The 27,037-nt window shown below is 41.1% G+C and overlaps 1 protein-coding gene across 8 annotated transcripts in view; it reads left to right on the top strand.

Moving 5' to 3' along the window:
- VWA3B (von Willebrand factor A domain containing 3B) overlaps nucleotides 1-27,037 on the top strand; it is a 200,411-nt gene that overhangs the window by 144,746 nt on the left and 28,628 nt on the right. For all 8 annotated transcript variants that reach the window (XR_016038655.1, XM_055400112.2, XM_055400111.2 and 5 more), the window contains 3 exons: nucleotides 1,194-1,312; nucleotides 7,781-7,831; nucleotides 14,762-14,966. Coding sequence is in view for 7 of the 8 variants with exons in the window: in XM_055400112.2 (XP_055256087.2) it covers nucleotides 1,194-1,312; nucleotides 7,781-7,831; nucleotides 14,762-14,966 (375 nt within the window). In the remaining variant the exon portion in view is untranslated. The remainder of the gene's footprint in view (nucleotides 1-1,193; nucleotides 1,313-7,780; nucleotides 7,832-14,761; nucleotides 14,967-27,037) is intronic.

Genomic DNA, 27,037 nt, shown 5'->3' with positions numbered 1-27,037 from the left:
CAGGGATTGAACTCACGTCTCCCACATTGCAGGTTAATTCTTTACCAGCTAAGCCACAAGGGAAGCTCAAGGAGGGATAAGTAATATGCAAATAGGTAAAAGTGAAATATTGTGCTTCCCAGGTGGCTCAGTGGCAAAGAAACTGCCTGCCAATGTAGGATACCCAGGTTTGATCCCTGGGTTGGAAAGATCCTTTGGAGAAGGAAATGGCAGCCTATTCCAGTATTTTTGCCCAGGAAATCCCATGGACAGAGGAGTCTGGTGGGCTGCAATCCATGGGGTCACAAAAGAGTTGAACACAACTTAGCAACTAAGCAGCAACAAAAAGTAAATTATTACAGGTCCTGTTCACATAGCATGGAATCAGAGACATCCCCAAACCCAGAAAGAAGCAAGCAAGCATCAGATGCAGGCAGAATTTTTTTTAAAATGCCCTCTCATATTGGTACTCTACTATTCTTACATAGAATGGTTTCATTGAACACTAAGCTGATTTTATTTTACATGTATAAGAATCTCTTACAGATTGGTAAGGAAAATGGCCCAAAGATTTTAACTGTCATCATATATTCTCAAGAGAAAATCAAATTTAAAATAAGTACGTGAAAAAGATGTTGAATCCAGCTGAAAAGTGAAAGTGTTAATCACTCAGTCATGTTTGAGACTTGTGACCCCATGGATTCTAGCCCGCCACAGTCCTCTGTCCATGGAATTCTCCAGTCAAGAATACTGGAGTGGGGTGCCATTCCCTTCTCCAGGGGATCTTCCCAACCTAGTAATTGTAAACCCATGTCTCCTGCATTGCAGGTGGATTCTTCACCATCTAAGTCATCAGGGAAGAACCTAACTAGTCATTTACAAAGTAGCAGCAGTGAGATTCTATTTCTTATTGCTCATGCCCATCAATTTGACAGAGGCTTATGAAGAGAATACTTGATTCTGATTAGGGTTTCCTGAAATAGTTTTTTGAGGTGATGGTTATTTTTAAAATATGTAGTTTTAAAAATTGGAAGCAAAAGTTTAGCAAAGATATCTCTGATTTTTATTTCTTTATTTTTGATTTTCTGTATTTTCTAATTTCTCTACAAATCTAAAGTATTGATTTTCTAGCCAGAGAAATATATTGTACAACCATTAAATTGAGTTTTGAAGGCACATGTTAAGTGACACTTTCCTTTGACATTGGCGTATAGGTGTTCCCTCTGGCACATGTGTGCAATGACACAAATAAGATGACTTTAATTAACCCCCAAGGAGTGAAACTCAATATCTACAAGCAAAAAGTGGAACAGGCAATTAAGTCCTATGAAAAGTAAGTATTACTCCTGGCTACTCTTTAATGGATGTGGAATTTGTTTTGGCTTTTCTCTTGTTTTAGCTTATATTTTTCATCTGGAGCAGCTTTTTAACAATAGTCCATAAGAAGTATTAACAGCAGCCCTGCTAACAGAAGGGGCTTCCTCTATGCCTGCGCTGCATTAAGTACATTACCTGAATGTGCCCAGCAGGGTTTTCAAGAAACCATCTTCCCTTTCCAGACTCTGTAAACATCTCATGTTTCCATAAACTCTTTCCTTTTTACAGATTTTTTAAGATTTTCTTTTGATATGGACCATTTTTTAAAGTCTTTATTGAATTTGTTACAATATTGTTTGTATTTTTTATGTTTTGGCTTTTTGGCCACAAGGGACCTCAGCTCCCGAACCAGGGATCGAACCCCAGCCCCCTGCATCAGGAGGTGCAGTCTTAACCACTGGACTGACAGGGAAGTCCCTCCATGAACTCTTAAAACTTTCTTTTTAGCAGAGTGAACTGGACCATTTTAGCATCTAACTTTCTGTAAAGTGACGAATAAAACACCACAATAAGGACACAATAAGGAGATAATTTACTTAAACAATTTTTAAATCAAAAGCAAGATGATGACCAAGTTGATTACAGTGAAAACTGTACTCTTAATAGTCACTGTGACCATGCTGAGTTAGGGGGCCTGTCTTCACAAGGGCAGATAACCCAGGGTTTGGCAGGCAACTGCCAGGCTGGAGAAGGAGATCCAGGTGGGAAAGAAACCCAGGGTCCTTGAATCCCAGCCCCTTCCTGGGGCCGGGCTCCTTCAGGCCTGACCTGGGAGCCCATCTCAGAGTGGAGATTATGGCTCTGTGGCTAGAATCTTACCCTCTCCCAGCTCTCTAGTCACCTCCCCATCCTGCCCCATAGCACTTAATAACTCCTTGTGCACACTTAATTAAACTTTGAGCTACCCAGCTCCTCCAGGCAAGTTCTTATTCTTGGTTCTGGAAGCTGTGCAATTGGGTTTTCATTTATTACCATGTGGTAGGGGAAAATCAAAGTAAGCAAAAGTGAACAGGGCCCAGGCCAGCCCTTACTGGTCTACTGTCATTTTTTAGTGTGTCTAGTGTGTGTTCAAAAAAGTATTAGTCTGGTCCCCAAGTTCGGATTTTTCCATTTCATGTTACAGAAATACCCAAAGAGACTTTTTTGACCAACTGAATATAAGATCTGACTTCTGCCACCTGGAGTGCACGACCCAGCCCAGAGACTGGCCTTTCTGCACTAGGCCCATCTCAGGCCTCTCCAAATCTGCTTGCACTTGAGCTGCTTCTGCTACCCTCACCTAAGAACTGAGGCTGTGTTGCATGGGCTCCTTCTGTTGCCTCAGGGCTTTTCTGAGTCTCTGTGGGCCCTTCATTTCTCTCTAAGGCAGGCTGAACACTCCCAAGGGTCACCCTCCCTGCTGGGCCGGAGACTTTGCTCTGTCTGGTCCTCTTCTTTGCCTCTTCCTCTGCACCAGGCAGGCCTTCCCTTGCCTCCAAGTTCTATTGCCACTCTCCCTGCCCACCCTCCCAGCTATCCTCTTTCATCCCTTCTTGCCTCAGCACCAATGGCCAACCCCCACCAGAGGCCCTTCCCCAGCCACTCTCCAGCACCCACTTTGACTGTGGTGCTTGGGAGTGCTCCCAGCTTCAGCGCAAGCCTGCTTCTCCCCTGTGAGGATGTCACCAGGGCAGAGTCCCCCCAGGGCAGACTCTGGGCTGCTGGCTTTCCCCTTGGTCTCCTCTTCCTGGCAGGTGTCACTATATGTATTTTGACTGTTGGAATTTAATTTGAATTTGATCTAATTCAGGTTTAGTTATTAAAATTCATCTAGTTCAGTTATATAAAATGTAATATAGTGATATCATTTATATTATAATTTAATTTGCTTGACTCATTCAGATATTTGAGTGCTGTGATTACTTAGTCTGTGAAAGCCTGCTACAGGGCTACAAGCTGGGGCTTTGAGGTCAGACAGCTCAGAGGTTTCATTCTTGGCTCTGACAGTTGCTTGACAGGTCATGTGACACTTGTGAGCTTCAGATTCCTTATTTGCAAAAATCTGGTTCACAGGGCAGTTTGAAGTTTATGTAAATTATATACATAAAAAGCAACTAATGTGAATTGCTTCCCTCTTTCATTCCCTGAATTGCTGACGCTAAAATAACCATAAATACATGGGGAAGAGTCAAATAGTTCTTTCCACTGAGATGACCCTTTCCTGAGAATTTCCAGAAGGACAGAGACCCTCTGTTCCCAGGCAGAAGAGAGTCCTTCATTCATAGTAAAACCAAAATACAGACCTAGTAGTGCTCTGTCCCAGTTCTTACTTCCAATAAGTGAATCTGGAAAAGCCTTTAATACCCTCAGAGGAATATTATACCATATTGTTATTAAAATAATAAAATAGTATTAATTTAAATATGATAATTAGCATTAATTTTAATGATTAATATTGATTGAATGTGTATTATTTGGTATCATTAATTTGATGTTTATTTTAAATGAATTATTTAATATTGTTTTTAATAATATTAACATTCATATATTGGGCTTCCCTGGTGGCTCAGAGGTTAACGTGTCTGCCTCCAATGCGAAAGACCCGGGTTCGATCCCTGGGTCGGGAAGATCCCCTGGAGAAGGAAACGGTAACCCACTCCGGTATTCTTGCCTGGAGAATCCCATGGACGGAGAAGCCTGGTAGGCTACAGTCTACGGGGTCACAAAGAGTCGGACACGACTGAGTGACGGAACGGAACGGAACATTCATATTATATAGAACAAATCTTCTGATCTTTTGTGTTTAATAGTATTTGTTTGCTGGTATAAATGTCAATTCCCTTTTCCATCTTGCCCAATCTTTCTAAAGCTATGCAGACTATGAAAAGTAATTAGTGAAACTTGATTTATCCCCATCTCATCCCCAATAAAACATTTCTAAGGAGTTTCCCACCACAGGTAAGCCAGATATAACGCTAAGTCTGTATGGTTGGGGATGACCAAGTAAGTTGGAAGCTCACAGTCCTTTGGTCAAAGTAGTGACACACACTAGCTATTTTGGTCACACCTAATTCCCAGGTATAGGAATCCTGTGTTTCAGTATTTTAGGAATTACAGGAGCAGTTTTGACTTTGTTTATCTGCACATAAGCTCTGAGGATATCAATGCTGGCTCGATTCTCGGGTGATTTTTCTGCAGCTGTGTTCATGGTAAACCTGAGGTCAAGTTTGACTCTCCTAAAAACAGAGGAAGATTGTGGTTTATCAAACCCCAGTATTCCAGATGACTCTCATTCCACACTTTCAAAGGCTTTCCTTCGGCTGCCTTCCACACCAGTGGAACCAGGATTCATATATTCTCCACTGCCCTCCATTCATGCCTGCTTGCTTTTTCTGTGTGCTTTGAAATAGTTCAGTGAAGATGGCAAATGGAGGAATAATAGGGGTTATGAAAATACCCTCTTAGGAAAATATTTTCTAAAGAAACAAATTAAAACTAGAGATGGGGGACTTCCCTGGCAGTCCAGTGGTTAGGACTTCTCACTTCCAATGCAGGGGGTGTGGGCTCAATGCCTGGTGGGGGACTAAAATCCCACCTGCATGCAGCATGGCCAAAATAATAATAATAATAAATAAAAACACTAACCTTTGAGCACTTAGTACATGACAGGCACTGTGGTAAGCATTTTTTTTTTTCATTTTAAAAATAAAATTAGGGACTGCTGCTAAGTCACTTCAGTCGTGTCCGACTCTGTGCAACCCCATAGACAGCAGCCGACCAGGCTCCCCCGTCCCTGGGATTCTCCAGGCAAGAACACTGGAGTGGGTTGCCATTTTCTTCTCCAATGTGTGAAAGTGAAAAGTGAAAGAGAAGTCACTCAGTCATGTCTGACTCGTAGCGACCCCATGGACTGCAGCCTACCAGGCTTCTCCGTCCATGGGATTTTCTAGGCAAGAGTACTGGAGTGGCTTGCCATTGCCCTCTCCAAAAATTAGGGACATGTCATAGCTAATTGGACCACATTCACCAGCCATTCCTGAATTTCTAAGTCTCCCTCTTCTTTAGAACCTGGAAGGAATGAGCCTTAGTCATTTCTGATCACTTTATACATACTGCTCATTTAATCCTCTCAATGCCAGGAGTAAGTGGTGTTATCCTTGTTCTATTGGTAAGAAAGCAGTTTTCAAAAGTTATGTAACAGGGGTTTCCCTGGTGGTCCAGTGGTTATGAATCTGCCTTGCAATGCAGGGGTTGCAAGTTTGATCCCTGGTTGGGGAACTAAGATCCCACGTGCTGCGGAGTAACTAAGCCTGAGTGCCACAGCTAGAGAGTCCAAGTGCTGCAACTGAAACCTGACACAGCCAAATAAATGAACATTTTTTTAAGTTATGTAATAGGATCACACAGCAGTAAAGCAGAGCCTCTGAGATTTGAACCCAGAGCAGTGTCTCTGTCAAGCCCTTGTCTGCACTCCCAGCCTCTCTCTTCCGTTGCCTCCACTTTCAAGGTTTAAATTTTAAAATATTTTAAAATAGTTTTTTATTTTCCATAAATGCACACAAGTTTTAGAAGCCCTCATCATTGTTTAATCAACCACATGATTAAAGAAAATTGGGACTTCCCTGATGGTCCAGTGGCGAAGACTCCACATTCCCAATGCAGGCAGCCCAGGTTCGATCCCTCAGGGAACTAGATCCCACAATCTGCAACCAAAAATGATCCTGCATGTCACGATGAAGATTAAAGATCCTATTGTGTGCTTAGTCGCTCAATTGTGTCAGACTCTTTGCAACCCCATGGACTGTAGCCCGCCAGGCTCCTCTATCCATGGGAATTCTCCAGGCAAGAATACTGGCTGGAGTGGGTTGCCATTTCCTTCTCCAGGGGCTCTTCCCAACTCAGGGATCGAACCTGGGTCTCCCTCATTGCAGAAGAATTCTTTACTGTCTGAGCCACCAGGGAAGCCCTGCATGCCGCAACTAAGACCCAGGGCAGCCAAATAAATAAATAAATAAAAATTTTTAAAGAAAACCAATTCCTTGTGACCCCATGGACGGTAGTCCACCAGGCTCTCCTGTCCTTGGAATTTTCCAGGCAAGAATACCTAAGTGGGTTGCCATTTCCTATTGGGATCTTCCTGACCCAGGGATCAAAACCAGTCTCCTGCATTGCAGGAAGGTTCTTTACCATCTGAGCCACCAGGGAAGCCCTTCTAAAGAGGCCACAAAGAACCAAAAATATCGAAGGAGACAGAGGCGAGCTGGCTTGTTTCCCGCTTCCTGACTCTGTCACTTACAGAGCGTTTCCCTGTGTCAGACACAGTTTTGTGTACGATGCATACACTTGCTTATTAAATCTGCACTGCAACACTGGGAGGGAGGTATTGTTATTATCCACATTCTACAGAAAAGTCGGCTACTGGCCCAAAGTCTACTGGATAATAAGAGGGGAACACTGAGCTTTGGGCCCAGTGACTCCAGAGTCGGTGCTCTTCACCACCACACTAGACCCCCTTTCTGTGACCTCCCCAAGCTCATGATGGATGATCAGGGCAAGATAACACCACCCAAAGTGTGCTCCCAGAGCCCTGTGCCACAGACACTGGGCCCAAGGATTAGAAGCATGCCTCCTGGGGAGTGGCAGTATTCTCCCACTCCGTCTTATTGAGACTTTTCTGTTTCATGGAACACCAGCTCACAACCCATGGAGCCAGTTTTCTGTGCCTGGTGCTCCAGGAAACCTGGTTTAGGTGATGATGTAGCAGTCACAGATCTGGGCTGGAAACTCTGTAAAAGCACCCCTGATTAGTAACAAGAAAAGGAGCTATAACTACCCAGTTGAAAGCACTGGCTCCAACTTCCTTCATTCCAGAATCTTTCTGTAAACACATTCAGTGAGCTTAATCTCAGCCCCAGCTCTCCATGCAGGATGAACAAGGCGCTTCATCATTCTGCCCCCTCAGCAGCCACATTTGGAAAACAAGGAGGTCAGGCTGGTTGATTTCTAAAGTGTATCCCAGTTCTATTATTTATGACCCTGTTAACCATTTTTTGTTCTGCAAATCCAGATAGAAAAATGTCTACAGGAGGCAGGCTAAGGGCACACTTGTATTTTTCCTTAAGGTGAAAATCAGATGTTTAAAAATATCTTCATGCAGAGATAATGAGGACCAGTTTGTTTGCTGCCTTTTCTCAGCCTGGGTTTTACCTAATGGATCTGAGAACTATGGCCTCCTTTCATATTTAGCATGATTACCACGAAGTCATAAAGCTTCTGCAGTGATGCCGAGGGAGGGAGACCCTCACATCCAATCTCCGAGCAAGTGACAATGGTGTGGTTCTGCGGTGGTGCGTGGCTTGGGCTTTCCTTGCCTGGGGTCAGCCTTTTCTTCTGAAGTAAAGTATTGCTATTAAATCATTATTGTTGGTTTTTTTTTTTTTAACAGGCGCTTGAATAAAATTGTTTGGCGAGCATTATCTCCAGAGGAAAAAAAAAAGTAAGCCAGTTCCTTTTCATCTTTAAAATTGCTTTTTAATTTTGGTGAAATTCATATAACCTACAGTTAACAGTTTCTTTTAACTGTTTTTAAATGTGCTATTCAGTAATACTTAAGTTATTCACAGTTAGTTCACTTTGCTGTACAGCAGAAAATAACAATGTTGTAAAGCAACTATACTCCAATTAAAAAATTTTTTTTAATCTTGTGCAAGCCACACGTTCCTTTACTTGCAAAACTTCTCTATCATCTCAGAAAATACCTTCTACCTGTTAAGTACTCCTTCCCCATTCCTCTCTCCCACGTTAGTAACTACCAGTCTGCTTTCTGGGCTTCCATGATGGCTGAGAATCTGCCTGCAGTGCAAGAGACCTGGGTTCGATCCCTGGGTTGGGAAGATCCCCTGGAGAATGGCAACCCAGTGCAGTATTCTTGCCAGTAGAATTTCATGGACAGAAAAGCCTAGCGGGCTATAGTGAGTTTTGAAAGTCTCGCAACTTTGTTCTTCTATTTCCAAACTGTTCTGGTTATTTGTGGTCCCTTGAAGTTCAATGTGAATTTGAGGATTGGCTTTTAAGAAAGTTATTTTAAGTCTTTGTCTGCCAAATCCAGTGTCTGAACTTTATGTGTCTGTTGCTTTTTTCCCCTGTGAATGGGCTGTATGCATCCATGTTTCTTGGTATTCTTTGTAATTTTTTGTTGAAAACTGAACATTTTGGACATTGTAACAGTATCTCAGGAAATTAGATTCTCTAACCTCCCCAGAAATTGCTGCTGTTGCTTGATGAAGGCTGCAGTTGTCTGTTTAATGTCTTTCCATGCTCTTTTGCAAAGACTATATTCTTTATCATGTGTGTTCACTATTGTTTTGTTATCCCTCTGGTCAGCCAGTGACCTGACAGAGATTTCCCTACATGTCAGCCTCTCTCTTCATCAAGTGTTCTTCTGAATGCTATGTAAGTATTCAACTACATTCTTGAGTTCCAAAATAGTTAATTCTATCAAATAGTTGTTTTGGTGAAAAGACCAGTTCCTTGATTTTTCTACTCCACTGTCTTTCATGACATCACTTCCCTCCTTACCATCTAAAGCGTGATTTTGAGTAAGTTACGACACCTTTACTATATTGCAGTGCTTGTGCTTGTGCTCAGTTGCTTCAGTCATGTCTGACTCTTTGCAATCCCATGGACCTTAGCCTGCTAGGTTCCTCTGTCCACAGGATTTTCCTGGCAAGAATACTGGAGTGGGTTGCTGTGCCCTTCTCCAGGGGGTCTTCCCAACCCAGGGACTGAACCTGTGTCTCCTGCATTGCAGGTGGGTTGTTTACCTCTGAGCCACTGGGGAAGCCCCATATTGCGGTAGTTTCCTCCTAATCCTAGTTTGTTGGGTGTTGTCATTTTTAATCATGAAAGAGTGTTGAATCATCATGATTTTGCCGTGTCCACTGAGATGATCAAGTCATTTGTTTCCTTCATTCTGTTGCTGTGATTTATTATATTGACTGATTTTTACATATTTCATTCTAGGAATAAGTCTCATTCTTCAGTGTCTCATTCTTTTAATGTGTTGTTGACTTTGGTTTGCTAGTATTGAATCAATGTTCAAAATCAATATTGGGCTGTAGTTTTCTCATCTTGTAGTATCTTTGTCTGGCTTTGGTTTCAGGGTGATGCGGGCATCATAGAATGAGTTTCAGAATGTTCCCTCCTCTTCAGTATTTGGAATTACTTGAGGAGGATTGGTGTTAATTCTTCTTTAAATGTTTGGTAATTCTCTCCATGGAAGCCATATAGTACTGAGCTCATATTTGTTGGAAATTATTTGTTTGCTGATTCAATCTCCTTACTAGTTACAAGTCTGTTCAGATTTTTTATTTCTTTCTGATTCAGTCTTAGTTGGTTATATTTTTATAGAAATTTGTCCATTTCTTCTAGGTTATCCAGTTTGTTGGTGTATAATGGATCATGGTAGCCTTTTATAAAATATCCTTCTTATTTCTCTGATAACAATTGTAATGTTCATTCTTTCCTTTCTGATTCTAGTTATTTGAGTTTTATCTTTTTTCTTCTTCATCTAGCTAATAAGTATTTGTCATTTTTGCTGCTCTTTTCAGAAACTAACTCTTAGTTTCATAGATTTTTTTCTAGTGTTCTATTTCACTTATTTCTGCTCTCATCTTTATTATTTCTTTCTGCTAACTTTGAGTTTATTCTTCATTTTCCCACTTCCTTGAAGTGTAAAGTTAGCTTGTTGATTTGAAATATTTTCTCTTTTTTAATATAAGTATTTCAGTTCAGTTCAGTTCAGTTGCTCAGTTGTGACCGACTCTTTGCGACCCCATGAACCACAGCACGCCAGGCCTCCCTGTCCACCACCAGCTCCTGGAATTCATTCAAACTCATGTCCATCGAGTCGGTGATGCCATCCAGCCATCTCATTCTCTGCCATCCCCTTCTCCTCCTGCCCCCAATCCTTCCCAGCATCAGAGTCTTTTCCAGTGAGTCAACTCTTCGTATGAGGTGGCCAAAGTATTGGAGTTTCAGCTTTAGCATCAGTCCTTCCAATGAACACCCAGGATCACTCTCCTTTAGAATGGACTGGTTGGATCTCCTTGCAGTCCAAGGGACTCTCAGGAGTCTTCTCCAGCACCACAGTTCAAAAGCATCAATTCTTCGGTGCTCAGCTTTCTTCACAGTCCAAGTCTCACATCCATACATGACCACAGGAAAAACCATAGCATTGACTAGACGGACCTTTGTTGGCAAAGTAATGTCTCTGCTTTTTAATATGCCATAAGGGTGGTATATTTAGCACTATAGATTTCCCTCTTAGGACTGCTTTTGCTATATCTTAGACATTTTAATATGTTGTATTCTTATTTTAAAATATCTCAAGATATTTTGCAGTCTCCCTTATGATTTCTTCTTTGGCCCATTGGTTGTTTAAGAGTGTGTTGGTTAATTTCCACATATTTGATTTCTAGTTTTATTCCACTGTGATTGGAGAATATATTTTATATGATTTAATCTTAAAACTTTTAAGACTTGTACTTTTACATGTGGTTTATCCTGAAGAGAATATTCCATGTGCACTTAGGAAGAATATGTATTCTGCTATTGGTTGGTAATGTGTTCTGTGTATGTCTGTTTGGTCTAGTTAATCTATCATGTTTTTCAAGTCCTCTGTTTCTTTACTGGTCTTCTGTTTGGTGGTTGTATCCATTTTTGAAAATGGAATTTGAAATCTTTTCTTATAGTATTTCAGTTTCTCCCTTCAATTCTATTAATGTTTGCTTCTATATTGGGGAGCTGTGAAATTAGGTGCATATTTATGATTGTCATATCTTCCTTGTGAATGGACCCTTTTTACCATTATATAATGTCCTTCTTATGTGTGAAGTCAAGTGGGCCTTAGGAAGCATCACTACAAACAAAGCCAGTGGAGGTAATGAAATTCCAGTTGAGCTACTTCAAATCCTAAAAGATGATACTGTGAAAGTGCTGCACTCAATATGCCAGCAAATTTGGAAAACTCAGCAGTGGCCACAGAACTGGAAAAGGTCAGTTTTCACTCCAATCTCAAAGAAAGGCAATGCCAAAGAATGTATAAACTACCACACAATTGCACTCATCTCACATGCTAGTAAAGTCATGCTCAAAATTCTCCAACACAGGCTTCAACAATAGTGAACTGTGTGAAGTTCCAGATGTTCAAGCTGGATTTAGAAAAGGCAGAGGAACCAGAGATCAAATTGTCAACATCCACTGGATCATCAAAAAAGAGAGAGAGTTCCAGAAAAACATCTGCTTCTGCTTTATTGACTACGCCAAAACCTTTGACTGTGTGGATCACAACAAAGTTTGGAAAACTTTTAAAGAGATGGGAATACCAGACCTCCTAACCTGCCTCCTGAAAAATCTGTATGCAGGTCGAGAAGCAACAGTTAGAACTGGACATGGAACAACAGACTGGTTCTAAATCAGGAAAGGAATACGTCAAAGCTGTATATCGTCACCCTGCTTATTTAACTTATATGCAGAATACATCATGTGAAATGCCGGGCTAAATGAAACACAAGTTGGAATCAAGATTGCTAGGAGAAATTATCAATAACCTCAGATACGCAGATGACACCACACTTATGTCAGAAAGTGAAGAAGAACTAAAGAGCCTCTTCATGAAAGTGAAAGAGGAGAGTGGAAAAGGTGGCTTAAAGCTCAACATTCAGAAAACTAAAATCATGGCATCCAGTCCCATCACTTCGTGGCAAATAGATGAGGAAACAGTGAGAGACTTTATTTTTGGGGGCTCCAAAATCACTGTAGATGTTGACTTCAGTCATGAAATTAAAAGACGCTTGCTCCTTGGAAGAAAAGCTATGATCAACCTAGACAGCATATTAAAAAGCAGACATTACTTTGCCTACAAAGGTCTATCTAGTCAAAGCTATGGTTTTTCTGGTAGTCATGTATGGATGTGAGAGTTGGACCATAAAGAAAGTTGAGCGCCAAAGAATTGATGCTTTTGAACTGTGGTGTTGGAGAAGACTCTTGAGAGTCCCTTGGACTGCAAGGAGATCCAACCAGTGAATCCTAAAGGAGATCAGTCCTGAATATTCATTGGAAGAACTGATGTTGAAGCTGAAGCTCCAATACTTTGGCCACCTGATGGGAAGAACTGACTCATTGGAAAAGACCCTGATGCTGGGGGGATTGGGGGCAGGAGAAGGGGATGACAGAGGATGAGATGGTTGGATGGCATCAACGACTCAATGGAGTTTGAGTAAACTCCGGAAGTTGGTGATGGACAGGGAGGCCTGGCGTGCTGCAGTCCATGGGTCGCAGAGTCAGACGTGACTGAGTGACTAAACTGAACTGAATGTCCTTCTTTGTCTCTTGTAACAATTTATGACTTAAAATATTCATAATTTTCTGGGTTTTTTTTCTGATTTACCAACTCATCTTTTGAAGCTCTCACTCCAATGTTCTTGCCTGGAGAATCCCAGGGACGAGGGAACCTGGTGGGCTGCCGTCTCTGGGGTCGGACAGAGTCGGACACAACTGAAGCAACTTAGCAGCAGCAGCAGTGAATTTTTCAGTTATTGTATTCCTCTGATACAGAATTTCTGTTTGGTTCTTTTTATAGTTTCTGTGTCTTTGTTGATATTCTTAATATGTTCATCCATCATTTTCCTGATTCCATTTAGTTGTCTGAATTCTCTTTGAGCTCAATGAGCATTTTTAGAACAGTTATTTTCAATTCTCTGTCAGGTAATTCATAGCTCTTTAGTGTAGATTTCTAGAGATTTATTTTGTTCCTTTGATTAGGCCACTCTTCTCTGTTTCTCTTTATTCCTTAGTACTTTTAGGCAAGATCTGGACATTTGAAAAGGCAGACGCTTGTCCCAGTAGGGGAAGCCCTTCGCCAGTCATTCTGACTAGAGATTCTGGGAACCTCTCACACCTTTTCTGGGGGTATTTCTTCTCTGGGAGTGGTAGTGGTGGGGTGTGTGTGTACTTTCCCAGTTGAGGTTTGCCCTGTCTTTTCTCAGGAGCGGGTAATCTTTTCCTCTCCCTGGTGTCTCTCTTTGGTACTGCAGCATCTCTGGTGCTGTAACCAGCCATGAAACTTGCCTTTGCTCTCAGCTGCCAAGAACCTGTCATGCAAAGTATGCTGCCATTTTTATTGGCACTCTGCGTCAAGTGAGACAAAAGCCAGTCTCTCAAGCAGCCCCCACAGAAGGCCAAAATGTTGCATACTTGTTCCACTCTTCTCTTTCAGAGAAGCCAGGACTTCATTTCCTCTGAGTTGCTCTGCAGGTGCCAAGAAAGGGGAGCGGCTAGGCCAGGCAAAGTGCAACAAATATTCCTAATATGAACTTCAGTGCCCACTCTTCTTGGCTTTGAATTCCTGGAGAGCTGGTACCTTTTAACCGGCTTCTTGGAATTCTCACAAAGGCAGTTTGTCGACATATTATTGTCAGCATTTCTGTGGGGGAATGAGGCCTGCGGTTTCTCATTTTACCATTTTCCTGACATCACTCCCATTTAGATTTTTAATAAGAATTTTTGCTGTCTTCTGGAGACAAGTTTGTCTGTGGACTGAGTCCTGTGATTGTACTGGGTTTACAGTGTGCTCTCCAACACACAACATCTTAAAAATATAAAAAGACGTGACACCTTCAGCAATAAGAGAATGATAATTATGAGATGTTCTTCTCCCCATATCTCCCTCAGTCAGTCTATCCATTGCCCTCCCTGTACCCGCTTCCATGAATATCTGACTCAGAAGTACCTGGGACTAGAAATAGAATTTAGGACTTTGGGCCCTCCACACCCCACTGGCTTCCCCTGGAATTGTGCAGCCTGTTCATCAGCTGATAGAAAGTTTGGCTTCTGTTCTTTGTGAACCAAATCAGTGAAGCCAAAAAGTGTGGCCTGTTTAGACTTACACGAGGACAGGAGATAAAGGTAGCTAAAATGAACCAATAGAAGAATTATTGCACTGCGACAAATATTTGGGTTTAGTGTTTGCTTGTTTTTCAGAGTCACTGCTAGGCATAGCTGTGTGAAATCTCTTTGAAACTTGCTTTTGATTCTGCTGAATTCCTAAGGAGAAAGGAATGGGTTCCAAACATGATGAAAAAAATTCTTGAAAAAAAAAAACAAAACTTGTGTAACAAAGTTCTATAAAATCATACCATCAAATTAAATAATGGGGAAAAGGGCCTCCCATGACTCAGAGATGATTATTTCTAACTTGTGCAAACTACCAAAGCCCCGATAGATAAGAAGGCTTGGCTGCAATTCTGTCGACACCTGACATCTGCTCCGACAGATGTTTCTCAGGGGAGGGTTGACTGAAAAACCATCTTTCCATATGTTTTATGTTATGATCACATTATGTTTCTCTTTCTTCTTCCTTCTCTAGGTTAGATGCAAACAAACCAATGCGGTACTTAGAAAACAAGGCAGCTTTGAACGAGGCATTAGAAAGGTTGAATTGGCCCATTTCATTGAAGGAGCTGTCCATGCTGGAGAATGAAATCCTAGCTGGGAAAATGTACGTACAGCAGGCCATGGAGCTCCAAGAGGCAGTCAAGAAGGAGAATTACGTAAGCAAAGCACTCGAAGAGGTGCGTACCATGGTGGGGTCTGTGTTTGCTCCCTCCCCCCTGGTCTGAGCCCTTGACATCTCTGTGTTGGCCATCCCTCTCCTCCACTTCTCAACACATTGATTTCTAAGAGTTACAGCCAACCCACCAAAGGTCTCAGCACCTCTTTCAATAGAAAGGAAATGGCATTTGATTTTACTCTGACCTTATTTTTTAAACAATACATGTTTTAACTGGAAGATAAAACTAAGCCAGAAGTATCACAGAGTGATTAAAAGCCTGGACTTTGATATGAGCCAGACCAGCATCTGGTCTCAGATCTGCCACCTAATCCCCATGTGATCTTGGCCAGTAGTGACTCTCTCTAAACCTTAGGTTTTATTTTCTTTTATTTGTAAGATAAGAGTATTAATAGTATTAATAGGCTTGTTATGAGAAAATGAACAATTAAAGTCGTTAGTATTGAAAATCTTCCATAAGTATTAGCAATTATTGTTACTAGTAAAACAGACCTTCTAAAAAGAAAATTTATTATCTAGCAGCCTTAATATTTATTACCACTTGGATCGTTTACTTCTTTATTTTTTTTGGTTGTGCTCAGTCTTTGTTACTGCGTGTGGGCTTTCTCTGTTTGCGGCAAGTGGGGGCTACTCTTTGTTGCAGTGCGTAGACTTATTGCAGTGGCTTCTCTTGCTGCAGAGAACGGCTCAAGGGTGCTTGGGCTTCAGTAGTTGCAGCACATGGGCTTCAGTGGTTGTGGTGCACGGTCTTGGTTGCTCTGTGACATGTGGAATCTTCCCAGACCAGGGGTCAAGACTGTGTCTCCTGCATTGGCAGGCAGACTCTCATCCACTGTACCACCAGGGAAGTCCTGAATAATTTACCTTTTTCTAAAATTAATTTATTTTTTGATTGAAGGATAATTGCGTTACAGAATTTTGTTTTCTGTCAAACCTCAACATAAATCAGCCATGCTGCTGCTAAGTCGCTTCAGTCGTGTCCGACTGTGCGACCCCACAGACGGCAGCCCACCAGGCTCCCCCATCCCTGGGATTTGGTATACATATATCCCCTCCCTCCTGAAGCCCCCTCCCATCTCCCTCCCCATCCCACCCCTCCAGGTTGACACAGAGCCCCTCTCTGAGTTTCCTGAGCCATACAGCAAATTCCCCTTGGCCATCTATTTTACACATGGTAATGTAAGTTTCCATGTTACGTCTCACCCTCTTCTCCCCTCTCTCCAGGTCCATAAGTCTGTTCTCTTTGTCTCTCCATTGCTGCCCTGTGAATAAATTCTTCAGATCCATTTTTCTAGATTCTGTATATATCCATTAGAATATAATATTTATCTTTCTCTTTCTGACTTACTTCACTCTCTATAACAGGTTCTAGGTTCATCCACCTCATTAGAACTGACTCAAAGACATTCCTTTTTATGGCTGAGTAATATTCCATTGTGTATAGGTACCACAACTTCTTTATCCATTCATCTATTGTAAATAGTACAAACAGTACTGCAGTGAACAATGGTATACATGTGTCTTTTTCAATTTTGGTTTCCTCAGGGTATATGCCTAGGAGTGGGATTGCTGGGTCATGTGATGGTTTTATTCCTAGTTTCTTGGAATCTCCATACCTTCTTCCATAGTGGCTGTATCAATTTACATTCCCACTGACAGTGCAAGAAAGAAAGAAGAAAGTGAAGTTGCTCAGTCATGTCCGACTCTTTGTGACCCCATGGACTGTAGCCCACCAGCCTCCTCTGTCCATGGAATTTTCCAGGCAAGAGTACTGGAGTGGATTGCCATTTCCTTCTCCAGGGGATCTTCCTGACCCAGGGATCGAACCCGGGTCTCCTGCATTGCAGGCAGACGCTTTACCATCTGAGCCACCCTTTTCTCCACACCCTCTCCAGTATTTATTGTTTGTAGAGTTTTTGATGATGGCCATTCTGACTGGTATGAGGTGATATCTCATTGTAGTTTTGATTTGCATTTCTCTAATAATGAGCGATGTTGAGCATCTTTTCATGTGTTTGTTAGCTATCTGTCTTCTTTGGAGAAATGTCTGCTTGGGTCTTTTTCCCACTTTTTGATTGGGTTGTTTATTTTGCTGGTATTGAGTTTTATGAGCTGCTTGTATATTTTGGAAATTAATCCTTTGTCAGTTGGCTCATTTGCTATTGTTTTCTCCCATTCTGAGGGTTGTCTTTTCACCTTGCTTAGTTTCCTTTACTGTGCAAAAGCTTTTAAGTTTAATCAGATCCCACTTGTTTACTTTTGTTTTTATTTCCATTATTCTAGTAGGTGGGTCATAGAAGATCTTGCTTTGATTTATGCAATCAAGTGTTCTGTCTATGTTTTCCTTTAAGGGTTTTATAGTTTCGGGTCTTGCATTTAGGTCTTTAATCCATTCTGAGTTTATTTTTCTGTATAGTGTTAGGAAGTGTTTTAATCTCTTTTACATGTAGCTGTCCAGTTTTCCCAGCACAATTTATTGAAGAGACTGTCTGCCCCATTGTATATTCTTGCCTCCTTTGTCAAAAATAAGGTACCCATAGGTGCATGGGTTTATTTCTGGGCTTTCTATCTTGTTCCATTGGTCTATATTTCTGTTTTTGTGCCAGTACCATACTGTCTTGATGGCTGTAGCTTTGTAGTATAATCTGAAGTCAGGGAGTTTGTTTCTGCCAGCTCCATTCTTCTTTCTCAAGACCACTTTGGCTATTCAGGTCTTTTGTGTTTCCGTATGAATTGTGAAATTTTTTGTTCCAGTTCTGTGAAAAATGTCATTGGTAATTGGCTAGGATTTACACTGAATCTGTAGATTGCATTTGTTAATATAGTCATTTTCACAATATTGATTCTCCCTACCCAGAAACATGGACTATCTCTCCATCTGTTTATGTCACCTTTGATTTCTTTCATTAGTGTCTTACAATTTTCTGTGTACAGTTCTTTTGTCTCCGTAGGTAAATTCATTCCTAGATATTTCTTTTTGTTGCAGTGGTGAATGGGATTAATTCCTTAATTTCTTTCTGTATTTTCATTGTTAGTATATAAAAATGCAAGTGATTTCTGTGTATTGATTTTGTATCCTGCAATTTTGCTAAATTCACTGATTAGCTCTAGTAATTTTCTGATACTATCTTTAGGGTTTTCTATGTACAGTATCATGTCATCTGCAAACAGTGAGAACTTTACTTTTTGTTTTCCGATCTGAATTCCTTTTCTTTTTCTTGTCTGCTGGGCTTCCCTGGTGGCTCAGAGGTTAAAGCGTCTGCCTCCAATGTGGGAGACCTGGGTTCGATCCCTGGGTCGGGAAGATCCCCTGGAGAAGGAAACGGTAACCCACTCCAGTATTCTTGCCTGGAGAATCCCATGGACGGAGAAGCCTGGTAGGCTACAGTCCACGGGGTCGCAAAGAGTCGGACACGACTGAGCGACGGAACGGAACGGAACGGATAGCTAGGGCTTCTAGAACTATGCTGAGTAATAGTGGTGAAAGTGAACACCCTCATCTTGTTCCTGATCTTAGGGGGAATGCTTTCAACTTTTTACCATTGAGAATAATGTTTGCTGTAGGCTTATCATATATGGCCTTTACTATGTTAAGGTGGGTTCCTTCTATGCACATTTTTTGAAGAGTTTTAATCATAAGTGGGTGCTGAATTTAGTCAAAGGCTTTTTCTGCATCTATTGAGATTATCATACGGTTTTTATCTTTCAATTTGTTAATGTGGTGTATCACATTTATTGATTTCCGTATATTGAAGAATTCTTGCATCCCTGTAATAAACCGAGCTTGATCATGGTGTATGAGCTTTTTGATGTGTCGCTGAGTTCTGTTTGCTAAAATTTTGTTGAGGATTTTTGCATCTATGTTCATCAGTGATACTGGACTGTAGTTTTTTTCTGTGTCATCCTCGGTTTTGGTACCAGGGTGATAGTGGCTTCATAGAATGAGTTTGGAAGTATTCCTTCCTCTGCAATTTTTTGAAAGAGTTTTAGAAGGCTAGGCATTAGCTCTTCTCTAAATGTTTGATAGACTTCTCCTGTGAAGCCATCTGGTCCTGGGTTTTTGTTTTCTGAGAGATTTTTTTATCACAGCTTCAATTTCAGTGCTTATAACTGGATTGTTCATAATTTCTGTTTCTCCCTAGTCCAGTCTTAGAAGATTGAACTTTTCTAAGAATCTGTCCATTTCTTCCAGGTTATCCATTTTATTGCCATATAGTTGTTCATAATAGTCTCTCTCTCTCTTTTTGTTTTCTGGTCAACAAGTCATCATTTATTTGTTAACACAACTCCAAGTGCAGAAGCTGCCTGATATGACAACTTTTCTGTCTTGGTTATGGTCCCCTCCAGACAGCAGAGTGACAGGGTCATGGATCCCCTTCAAGAGAGTGAGATGTGCTTGCCCCAGGGTGCCCTCTTCAGAGACACCCTGTAATTTTGCCAGCCTTGCCAGTGTGCGACATGGGGGGGTCACCCCATTGTCTGTTGTAACCTCTCCTTTTTCGTCTCTAATTTTGTTGATTCTTTTTTCTTTTTTCCTTGATGAGTTTGGCTAAAGGTTTGTCTATTTTGTTTATCTTCTCGAAGAATCAGCTTTTAGTTTTATTAATCTTTACTATTGTTTCTTTCATTTCTTTTTCATTTATTTCTGCTCAGATCTTTATGATTTCTTTCCTTCTACTAATTTTGGAGTTTTTTAGTTCTTCTCTTTCCAGTTGTTTTAGGTGTAAAGTTAGATTGTCTATTCAATGTTTTTCTTGTTTCTTGAGGTAGGATTGTATTGCTATAAACTTTCCTCTTAGAACTGCTTTTGCTGCATCCCATAGGTTTTGAGTTGTCATGTTTTCATTGTCATTTGTTTCTAGAAAGTTTTTTATTTCCCTTTTGATTTCTTCAGTAACCTGTTGGTTATTTAGAAATGTATTGTTTAATCTCCATGTATTTGTGTTTCTTACAGTTTTTTCCTTATAAATGATATCTAGTCTCGTAGTGTTGTGGTCAGAGAAGATGCTTGGTACAATTTCAGTTTTCTTAAATTTACTGAGGTTTGATTTGTGATCCAAGATGTTATCTATCCTGGAGAATGTTCCATGTACACTTGAGAAGAAGGTGTATTCTTCTGCATTTGGATGGAATGTCCTAAAGATATCAGTGAGATCCAGCTCATCTAATGTATCATATAAGACTTGTGTTTCCTTATTCATTTTCTGTTAATTAAAGTCTCCTAATTAATTAAAGTCTTCTACTATTATTTTGTTACTGTCAATTTCTCCTTTTATGTCTGTTAGTGTTTGTCTTATGTATTGAGGTACTCCTATGTTGGATGCATAGATATTTATAATTATTATGTCTTCCTCTTGGATTGATCCCTTGATCATTATGTAGTGCCAACAAAGGTCCGTCTAGTCAAGGCTATGGTTTTTCCAGTAGTCATGTATGGATGTGAGAGTTGGACTATAAAGAAAGCTGAGTGCCAAAGAATTGATGCTCCAGCTGTGGTGTTGGAGAAGACTCTTGAGAGTCCCTTGGACTGCAAGGAGATCCAACCAGTCCATCCTAAAGGAGATCAGTCCTGAGTGTTCTTTGGAAAGACTCATGTTGAAGCTGAAACTCCAATACTCTGGCCACCTGATGTGAAGAGCTGACTCATTTGTAAAGACCCTGATGCTGGGAAGGATTGAAAGCAGGAGGAGAAGGGGATGACAGAAGATGAGATGGTTGGATGGCATCACCAACTCAATGGATATGAGTCTGGGTAAACTCCAGGAGTTGGTGATGGACAAGGAGGCCTGGTGTGCTGTGGTCCATGGGGTCACAAAGAGTCGGACACGACTGAGTGACTGAACTGAACTGAATTGAACTGTCCTTCCTTATCTCATGTAATATTCTTTATATTAAGCTCTATTTTGTCTGATATGAGGATTGCTATTCCAGCTTTCCTTTGCTTCCCATTTGCATGAATTATATTTTTCCATCCTCTCACTTTCAGCCTATATGTGTCTAAAGAAGGGGGTTTCTTGTAGACAGCGTATATGTGGGTCTTGTTTTTGTATCCATTCAGCAAGTCTGTGTCTTCTGGTTGGAGCATTTAATCCACTTACATTTAAAATAATTATTGATATATACATTGCTATTGCCATTTTCTTAATTGTTTGGAGTTGATTTTGTAGATCTTTTTTCTTCTCTTGTATTTCTTGACTATATAAGTCCCTTTAACACTTGTTATAAAGCTGGTTTGGTGGTACTGAATTCTCTTAACTTTTCGTAACTTTTGATTGTCTGAAAAGCTTTTTATTTCTCCATCAATTTTGAATGAGATCCTTGCCGGGTACAGTAGTCTTGGTTGTAGATTTTTCCCTTTCAGTACTTTAAATATATCCTGCCATTCCCTTCTGGCCTGCAGAGTTTCTGCTGAAAGATCGGTTGTTAAACATATGGGGTTTCCCTTGTATATTACTTGTTGCTTTTCCCTTGCTGCTTTTAATTTTCTTTCTTTGTGTTTATTCTGTTAGTTTGATTAGTATGTGTCTTGGTGTGTTTCTCCTTGGGTTTATTTGGAATGGGACTCTTTGTGCCTCTTGGACTTAATTGACTATTTTGTTTTCCATGTTGGGGAAATTTTCAACTATAGTCTCTTCAAATATTTTCTCATACCCTTTCTTTTTCTCTTCTTCTGGGACCCCTATAATTTGAATATTTGTGTATTTGATATTGTCCCAGAGGTTATTCTGCTCTTCAGAAATTATTTCCACCATTTTATCTTCCAGCTCACTGATTCATTCTTCTGCTTCAGATATTCTGCTATTGATTCTTTCCAGAGTATTTTTAATTTCAGTAATTGTGTTGTATGTCTCTGTATGTTTATTCTTTAATTCTTCTAGGTCTTTGTTAATTGATTCTTGCATTTTCTCCATTTTGTTTTCAAGGTTTTTGATCATCTTTACTATCATCATTCTGAATCCTTTTTCATGGAATTTGCCTATTTTCTCTTCATTTATCTGGACTTCTGTTTTTCTAGTTCATTCCTTCATTTGTGTAGTATTTCTCTGCCTTTTCATAATTTTTTTTTGATTTATTGTGTATGAGGTCACCTTTTCCTAGGCTTCAGGGTTGAATTCTTTCTTCCTTTTGGTTTTTGCCCTCCTAAGTTTGGTCCAGTGGTTTGTGTAAGCTTCAAATAGGGTGAGATTTGTGCTGAGTTGTGTGTGTGTGTGTGTTTGTTTTTCCTCTGTTGGGCAAGGCTGAATGAGGTGATAATCCTGTCTGCTGATGATTAGATTTGTATTTTTGTTTTGTTTGTTGTTTAGATGAGGCGTCCTGCACAGGGTGCTACTGGTGGTTGGGTGATGCTGGGTCTTTTACTCAAGTGGTTTCCTTTGTGTGAGTTCTCACTATTTGATACTCCCTAGGTAGGCTGCAGTCCGTGGGGTTGCTAAGGGTTGGACACGACTGAGCGACTTCACTTTCACTTTTCACTTTCACACACTGGAGAAGGAAATGGCAACCCACTCCAGTGTTCTTGCCTGGAGAATCCCAGGGACGGGGGAGCCTGGTGGGCTTCCGTCTATGGGGTCACACAGAGTCGGACATGACTGAAGTGACTTAGCAGCAGCAGCAGTGTTAGTTCTGGAGAAGGCAATGGCACCCCACTCCAGTACTCTTGCCTGGAAAATCCCATGGACAGAGGAGCCTGGAAGGCTGCAGTCCATGGGGTCACTGAGGGTTGGACATGACTGACCAACTTCACTTTCACTTTTCACTTTCATGCATTGGAGAAGGAAATGGCAAACCACTCCAGTGTTCTTGCCTGTAGAATCCCAGGGGCAGGGGAGCCTGATGGGCTGCCGTCTATGGGGTCACACAGAATCGGACACGACTGAAGTGACTTAGCAGCAGCAGGAGCAGTGTTAGTTCTTGGGTAGTCTAGGGTCTTGGAGTCAGTGTTCCCACTCCAAAGACTCAGGGCTTGATCTCTGGTTAGGAACAAAGTTTCCACAAGTGGTTTGTTATGGCATTAAGTGAGCTTAAAACAAATACCCCAAAGTGAGAAGCCAAAGATGAACCCCAGACAAATGGCAGTTACAAAATCAGGTAAATAATAATTAAAATAATGGAATATACACATACACATATGCACCCATAAGCAAAGTCAAAACAGTCCAACTAAAACAAAGTACAGTAGATTGACCTGGTGAACAAACAAAATCAAAAATTATATGTGTGTAACTGAATATAAAAAAGTATGACTGAATATATACATGTCCAACAAAAATAAAGTACAATAGATTGATCTGGTGAACAAAGGAAGCCAAAAATTATATCTTCCAGTTAAGAGCAAAACTAACTAAAGCACAAACTGGAAAATAAAACTAAAGCAAAGTGCCAATTGGGTAATAAAGCAATGAAAATAAAACTAACAAATATGTTGAGAGGAAAGGAAAGAAAGAAAAGAAAGAATAGATATGCAAGGTTAAATAGAGGTAGATAAAGAAGTTTTATATACATTAAAGATTAACTGCAAGGGGAAAGTAACAGTGCGTAAAGCAAACAAAGGAATAAACATAGAAAAATTAATTAAAACTAAAAAAAGAGAAAAGGAAAAAAACAAGGAAAACTCCACAGAACTGCAAAAGCCCAATGTAGAGGCAGAGGTTTATAACAACAATAAAAAATGTGACTGAGAAAAAGAGAAAAGAGAAAGGTCAAAAGCTGAATTAGATTTCATAGTGCCAATAAAATTGACAACTACAACAGAGGAGGGGGAAAGGGGGAAAAAAAAAAGAAAAAATAATCCAACGGATCTACAGAACAAGTCAAAACATAGGAAAAACAGATGGTTTTCTTGAGTCACTGCTCTCAGAGTCCTTTCCTTCTCTGGGAGTCACAATCCACCTCACCTCGCTAGGAGGCCTTCCAACACTGTGCTGATCTCTGGACCTGTTGTGGGGGCAGCTCAGATTCTAATCTGTTCCTACTCCTATGTGTTCTTGCCTCCAATGTCCACAGCTATCAGAACTGGTGCATTTTATTTTGTGGAAGCTCTCAGTGTCCTTTTATATATTCTATAGACACAGAGTCTGCCTAGTTGATCATGTGGATTTAATCTGAAGCTTGTATAGCTGGTGGGAAGGTTTAGGGTCTTCTTCCTTAGCCACACTGCCCCTGGGTTTCAATTGTGGTTTTATTTCCGCTTCTGCATGTGGGTCATCCACTGGGGTTTGCTCCTGAGGCTGCCCTGGAGGACTTGGGTCTGCCCCAGTGAGGGCCAGGTGTGGAGCTGGTTCAGCTGCTTGGGTCGCAGGGGTTCTGGCAGCACCAGGTACTCAGGGGAGTTGGTGGCTAGGACAGCAGGAAATATAGTGCTCTAAAAGAGTATGGCAACCAGTATTGGCCAATACTTCCTGTATTCTTGCCTGGAGAACCCCCTGACAGAGAAGCCTGGCAGGCCACAGTCTACGGGGCCGCAAAGAGTTGGACGTGACGGAAGCAATCCTGTGTGCATAGACGCAAGACTTTTTTTGTCTGTGGCAGCTCTGCCCCAGTAAGAGTTGAGCATGAAGGTGGTGCAGCTGCTTGGCTTGCAGGGAGCCTGGTGGCACCAAATGTGCAGGGACACGGACTGCCTCTGCTGTAGGAGTTATGGCCCTATCAGAGAGTCTTTCTTCAAGCCTCTTGTAGCTGGCAATTAAATGGCCTTTTTGGCCAGTCTTTCTCCATAGCTCTGCCTGTTCAGGCACTTAGAGGGCTTCCTTGCCTGGGGTCCTTCTCTGTTGTTTGCTGCATCAGGCACATAGAGGGGTCCCCCTGGTTGGGGTCCTACTCTGTAGATCTGGGTGTCAGGCACTTAAAGGAGCACCCTGGGTGGGGTCCTATTCTGTAGTTCAGTGCATCGGGCACTCTCTGGACCAGCCTCTCTATTGTTCAGCTGCTGCTGCTGGCTGTGAGGGGGAAGAGAGGCTATGGTGATGGCTCCACCCACTATGCATGACTCAGCGGTATTGCCTTGCTTCCACAGCTACCCAGCTTTCCTCCACAGGCGTTTCTCACCACAATCTCCTCCCTCACATCCCCTCGATCCGGCTTTCCGCAATCAACAGCAGCCCTTGCCCTGGGATTGTTCTACAACCCCTAAACTCCAGCTCCCAGTCACTGAGCCTTCCAGGGGACCTCGTCCCTGTCCGGAGTATATATGGCTGTGGCAGGGACTGTCTGACTCTCATTCCATTTAGGCTGCCACAGATCAGCTGTTTCCCTCTCAGACTTAAACGTTTCTCCTCTGACTCAGACAGTTGCCCCGATATGGGGATCAGACCCCGTTCCCCCACCCATCGAGGGCAGGTCCAGTCTTGCTAACACTCCTGTTTTTCCCCCTAGTTCCTTCATCCTGCCAAGTTTTGTGTGATTCTATATATTCTTTTCCACTTGTCAGGTACTCCTATCTGCTCTCAGCTGGCTTTCTGCATGCACTTCTGTGTCTGAAGGTGTGTTCCTGATGTATCCATGGAGAGAGATGTACTCCATGTCCACCTACTCCTCCATCATCTTTAAATCCTCAGTCATTTACTTTTAATTGTTTTTCTTCCTTGAATAAATTTTACACATAGACACAGAGTGTCCATAATCATTTTATATTCTACTTTTCACTTTAGCATTGTCTTATATACTTTTTTCTGTTTTTCCTGAACCATCAGATTGATATTTTTTGTGGTTACATGATATTCCATGGTGTGTAACTACCCTCATTGGTTTAACTCTTCACTGAATGTTGGACATTTGGGTGTTGTTAGCTTTTTTCAGTTTTCCTTTCTCATGTTTCTATGGTGCATATAGTTGAACTGTTTTGTTAAGATAAGTTCTTAGGAGTGGGACTCTTGGCCCAAAGAACATAAATACCTGGGGGCTCTAAATACTTGCTGCCTGTATAATAAATATTCTCTTGCTGACTGTAGTAGAGTGTGTGTAGACCTGAAATAGTTCATCCAGAATCCTACTGACTTCTGTATAATTTTCACATCTTCACCATTTGATGTCATAAAAAATATATCCAAGGAATTGATCTTTGAGATTCATCTATTTTTTATTTTGGTCTTTGCTAAATGATACTGACTTTGCCTGGTTTTAAATTCTGTTTTTGCTATTATAGATTGTTGTGTTTTGTTTGCTTATTTTTATTTAATTTTTCCCCTGAAAATGTTTTTTCCCCCTTCAGTGTAGAAAGCTATTTCTTTTCTGCAGAATGTAAAGGTTTTATCATATCTTTATTTTTGTTTTTACTTATTCTGTTTTATTTATTTATATGTATTGGGATTCTTACTGTTGTTTTTATTCAAACAAAGTGAGCCCCTCAAAGAGTTGTTCAGTCTTTCCTTGGAATGCACCATCTGTTGACCCCAAATGTGTGGCTGTCTGTTGGCCTTTCACACCTAGATGTCCCATGGACACCCAAGAATCAAGAAGACTGAAAATGAATTAATTCCCTCTCCCTGGAGATCTCTTCTTTCATCATGCCTCTTCCTCTCTGTTTGTCCCTTCATTTATTCATTGAAATATTTATGAGTTCCTCTGAGGTGCCAAGCCCTATTCTAAGCACTAGAAGTACTTAAACACAGGGACCAAGTCCCACTCTTATTCTAGTTGAGAAAACAGACCATTACAGGTCTTAAATGATGGACTTTCCCATGTTAACCTCTGAAGAGGTTACTACCTAACAGCAGAATTTTCACGCTTTTGAACTCTGGGTTAGGAAGGTCACATGGAGGAGGAAACAGCAACCCACTCCAGTATCCATGCCTGGGAAATTCCATGGACAGAAGAGCCTGAAGGGCTACAGTCCAAAGGGTCTCAAAGAGTCAGACATAACTGAATGACTGAGCAGCAGCAGCAGCAGCATTCTTTCATCTATACTTTACATTAAATTTAAAAATGGGAGTGTTGCTAATGTAGTGAAAAGCCTCTTGTGATTCAGAATAGAGTGTGTTCTGAATTTGTCTAGATTTGTGGGATTCAAAGGCTCATTGTTCATGGGATATGAATTAATTGTTCTATTTCTTTATTCTCTTGTCCATAGAGTGGGAA

This window comes from Moschus berezovskii, chromosome 11 (genome assembly GCF_049115385.1).
Source record: "Moschus berezovskii isolate FMDL1 chromosome 11, NW_MosBer_1.0, whole genome shotgun sequence".
In the NCBI taxonomy this organism is placed as follows: domain Eukaryota; kingdom Metazoa; phylum Chordata; class Mammalia; order Artiodactyla; family Moschidae; genus Moschus; species Moschus berezovskii.
Note: the sequence above shows the minus strand (reverse complement) of the source record. Positions and strands in the feature narration are given on the sequence as shown.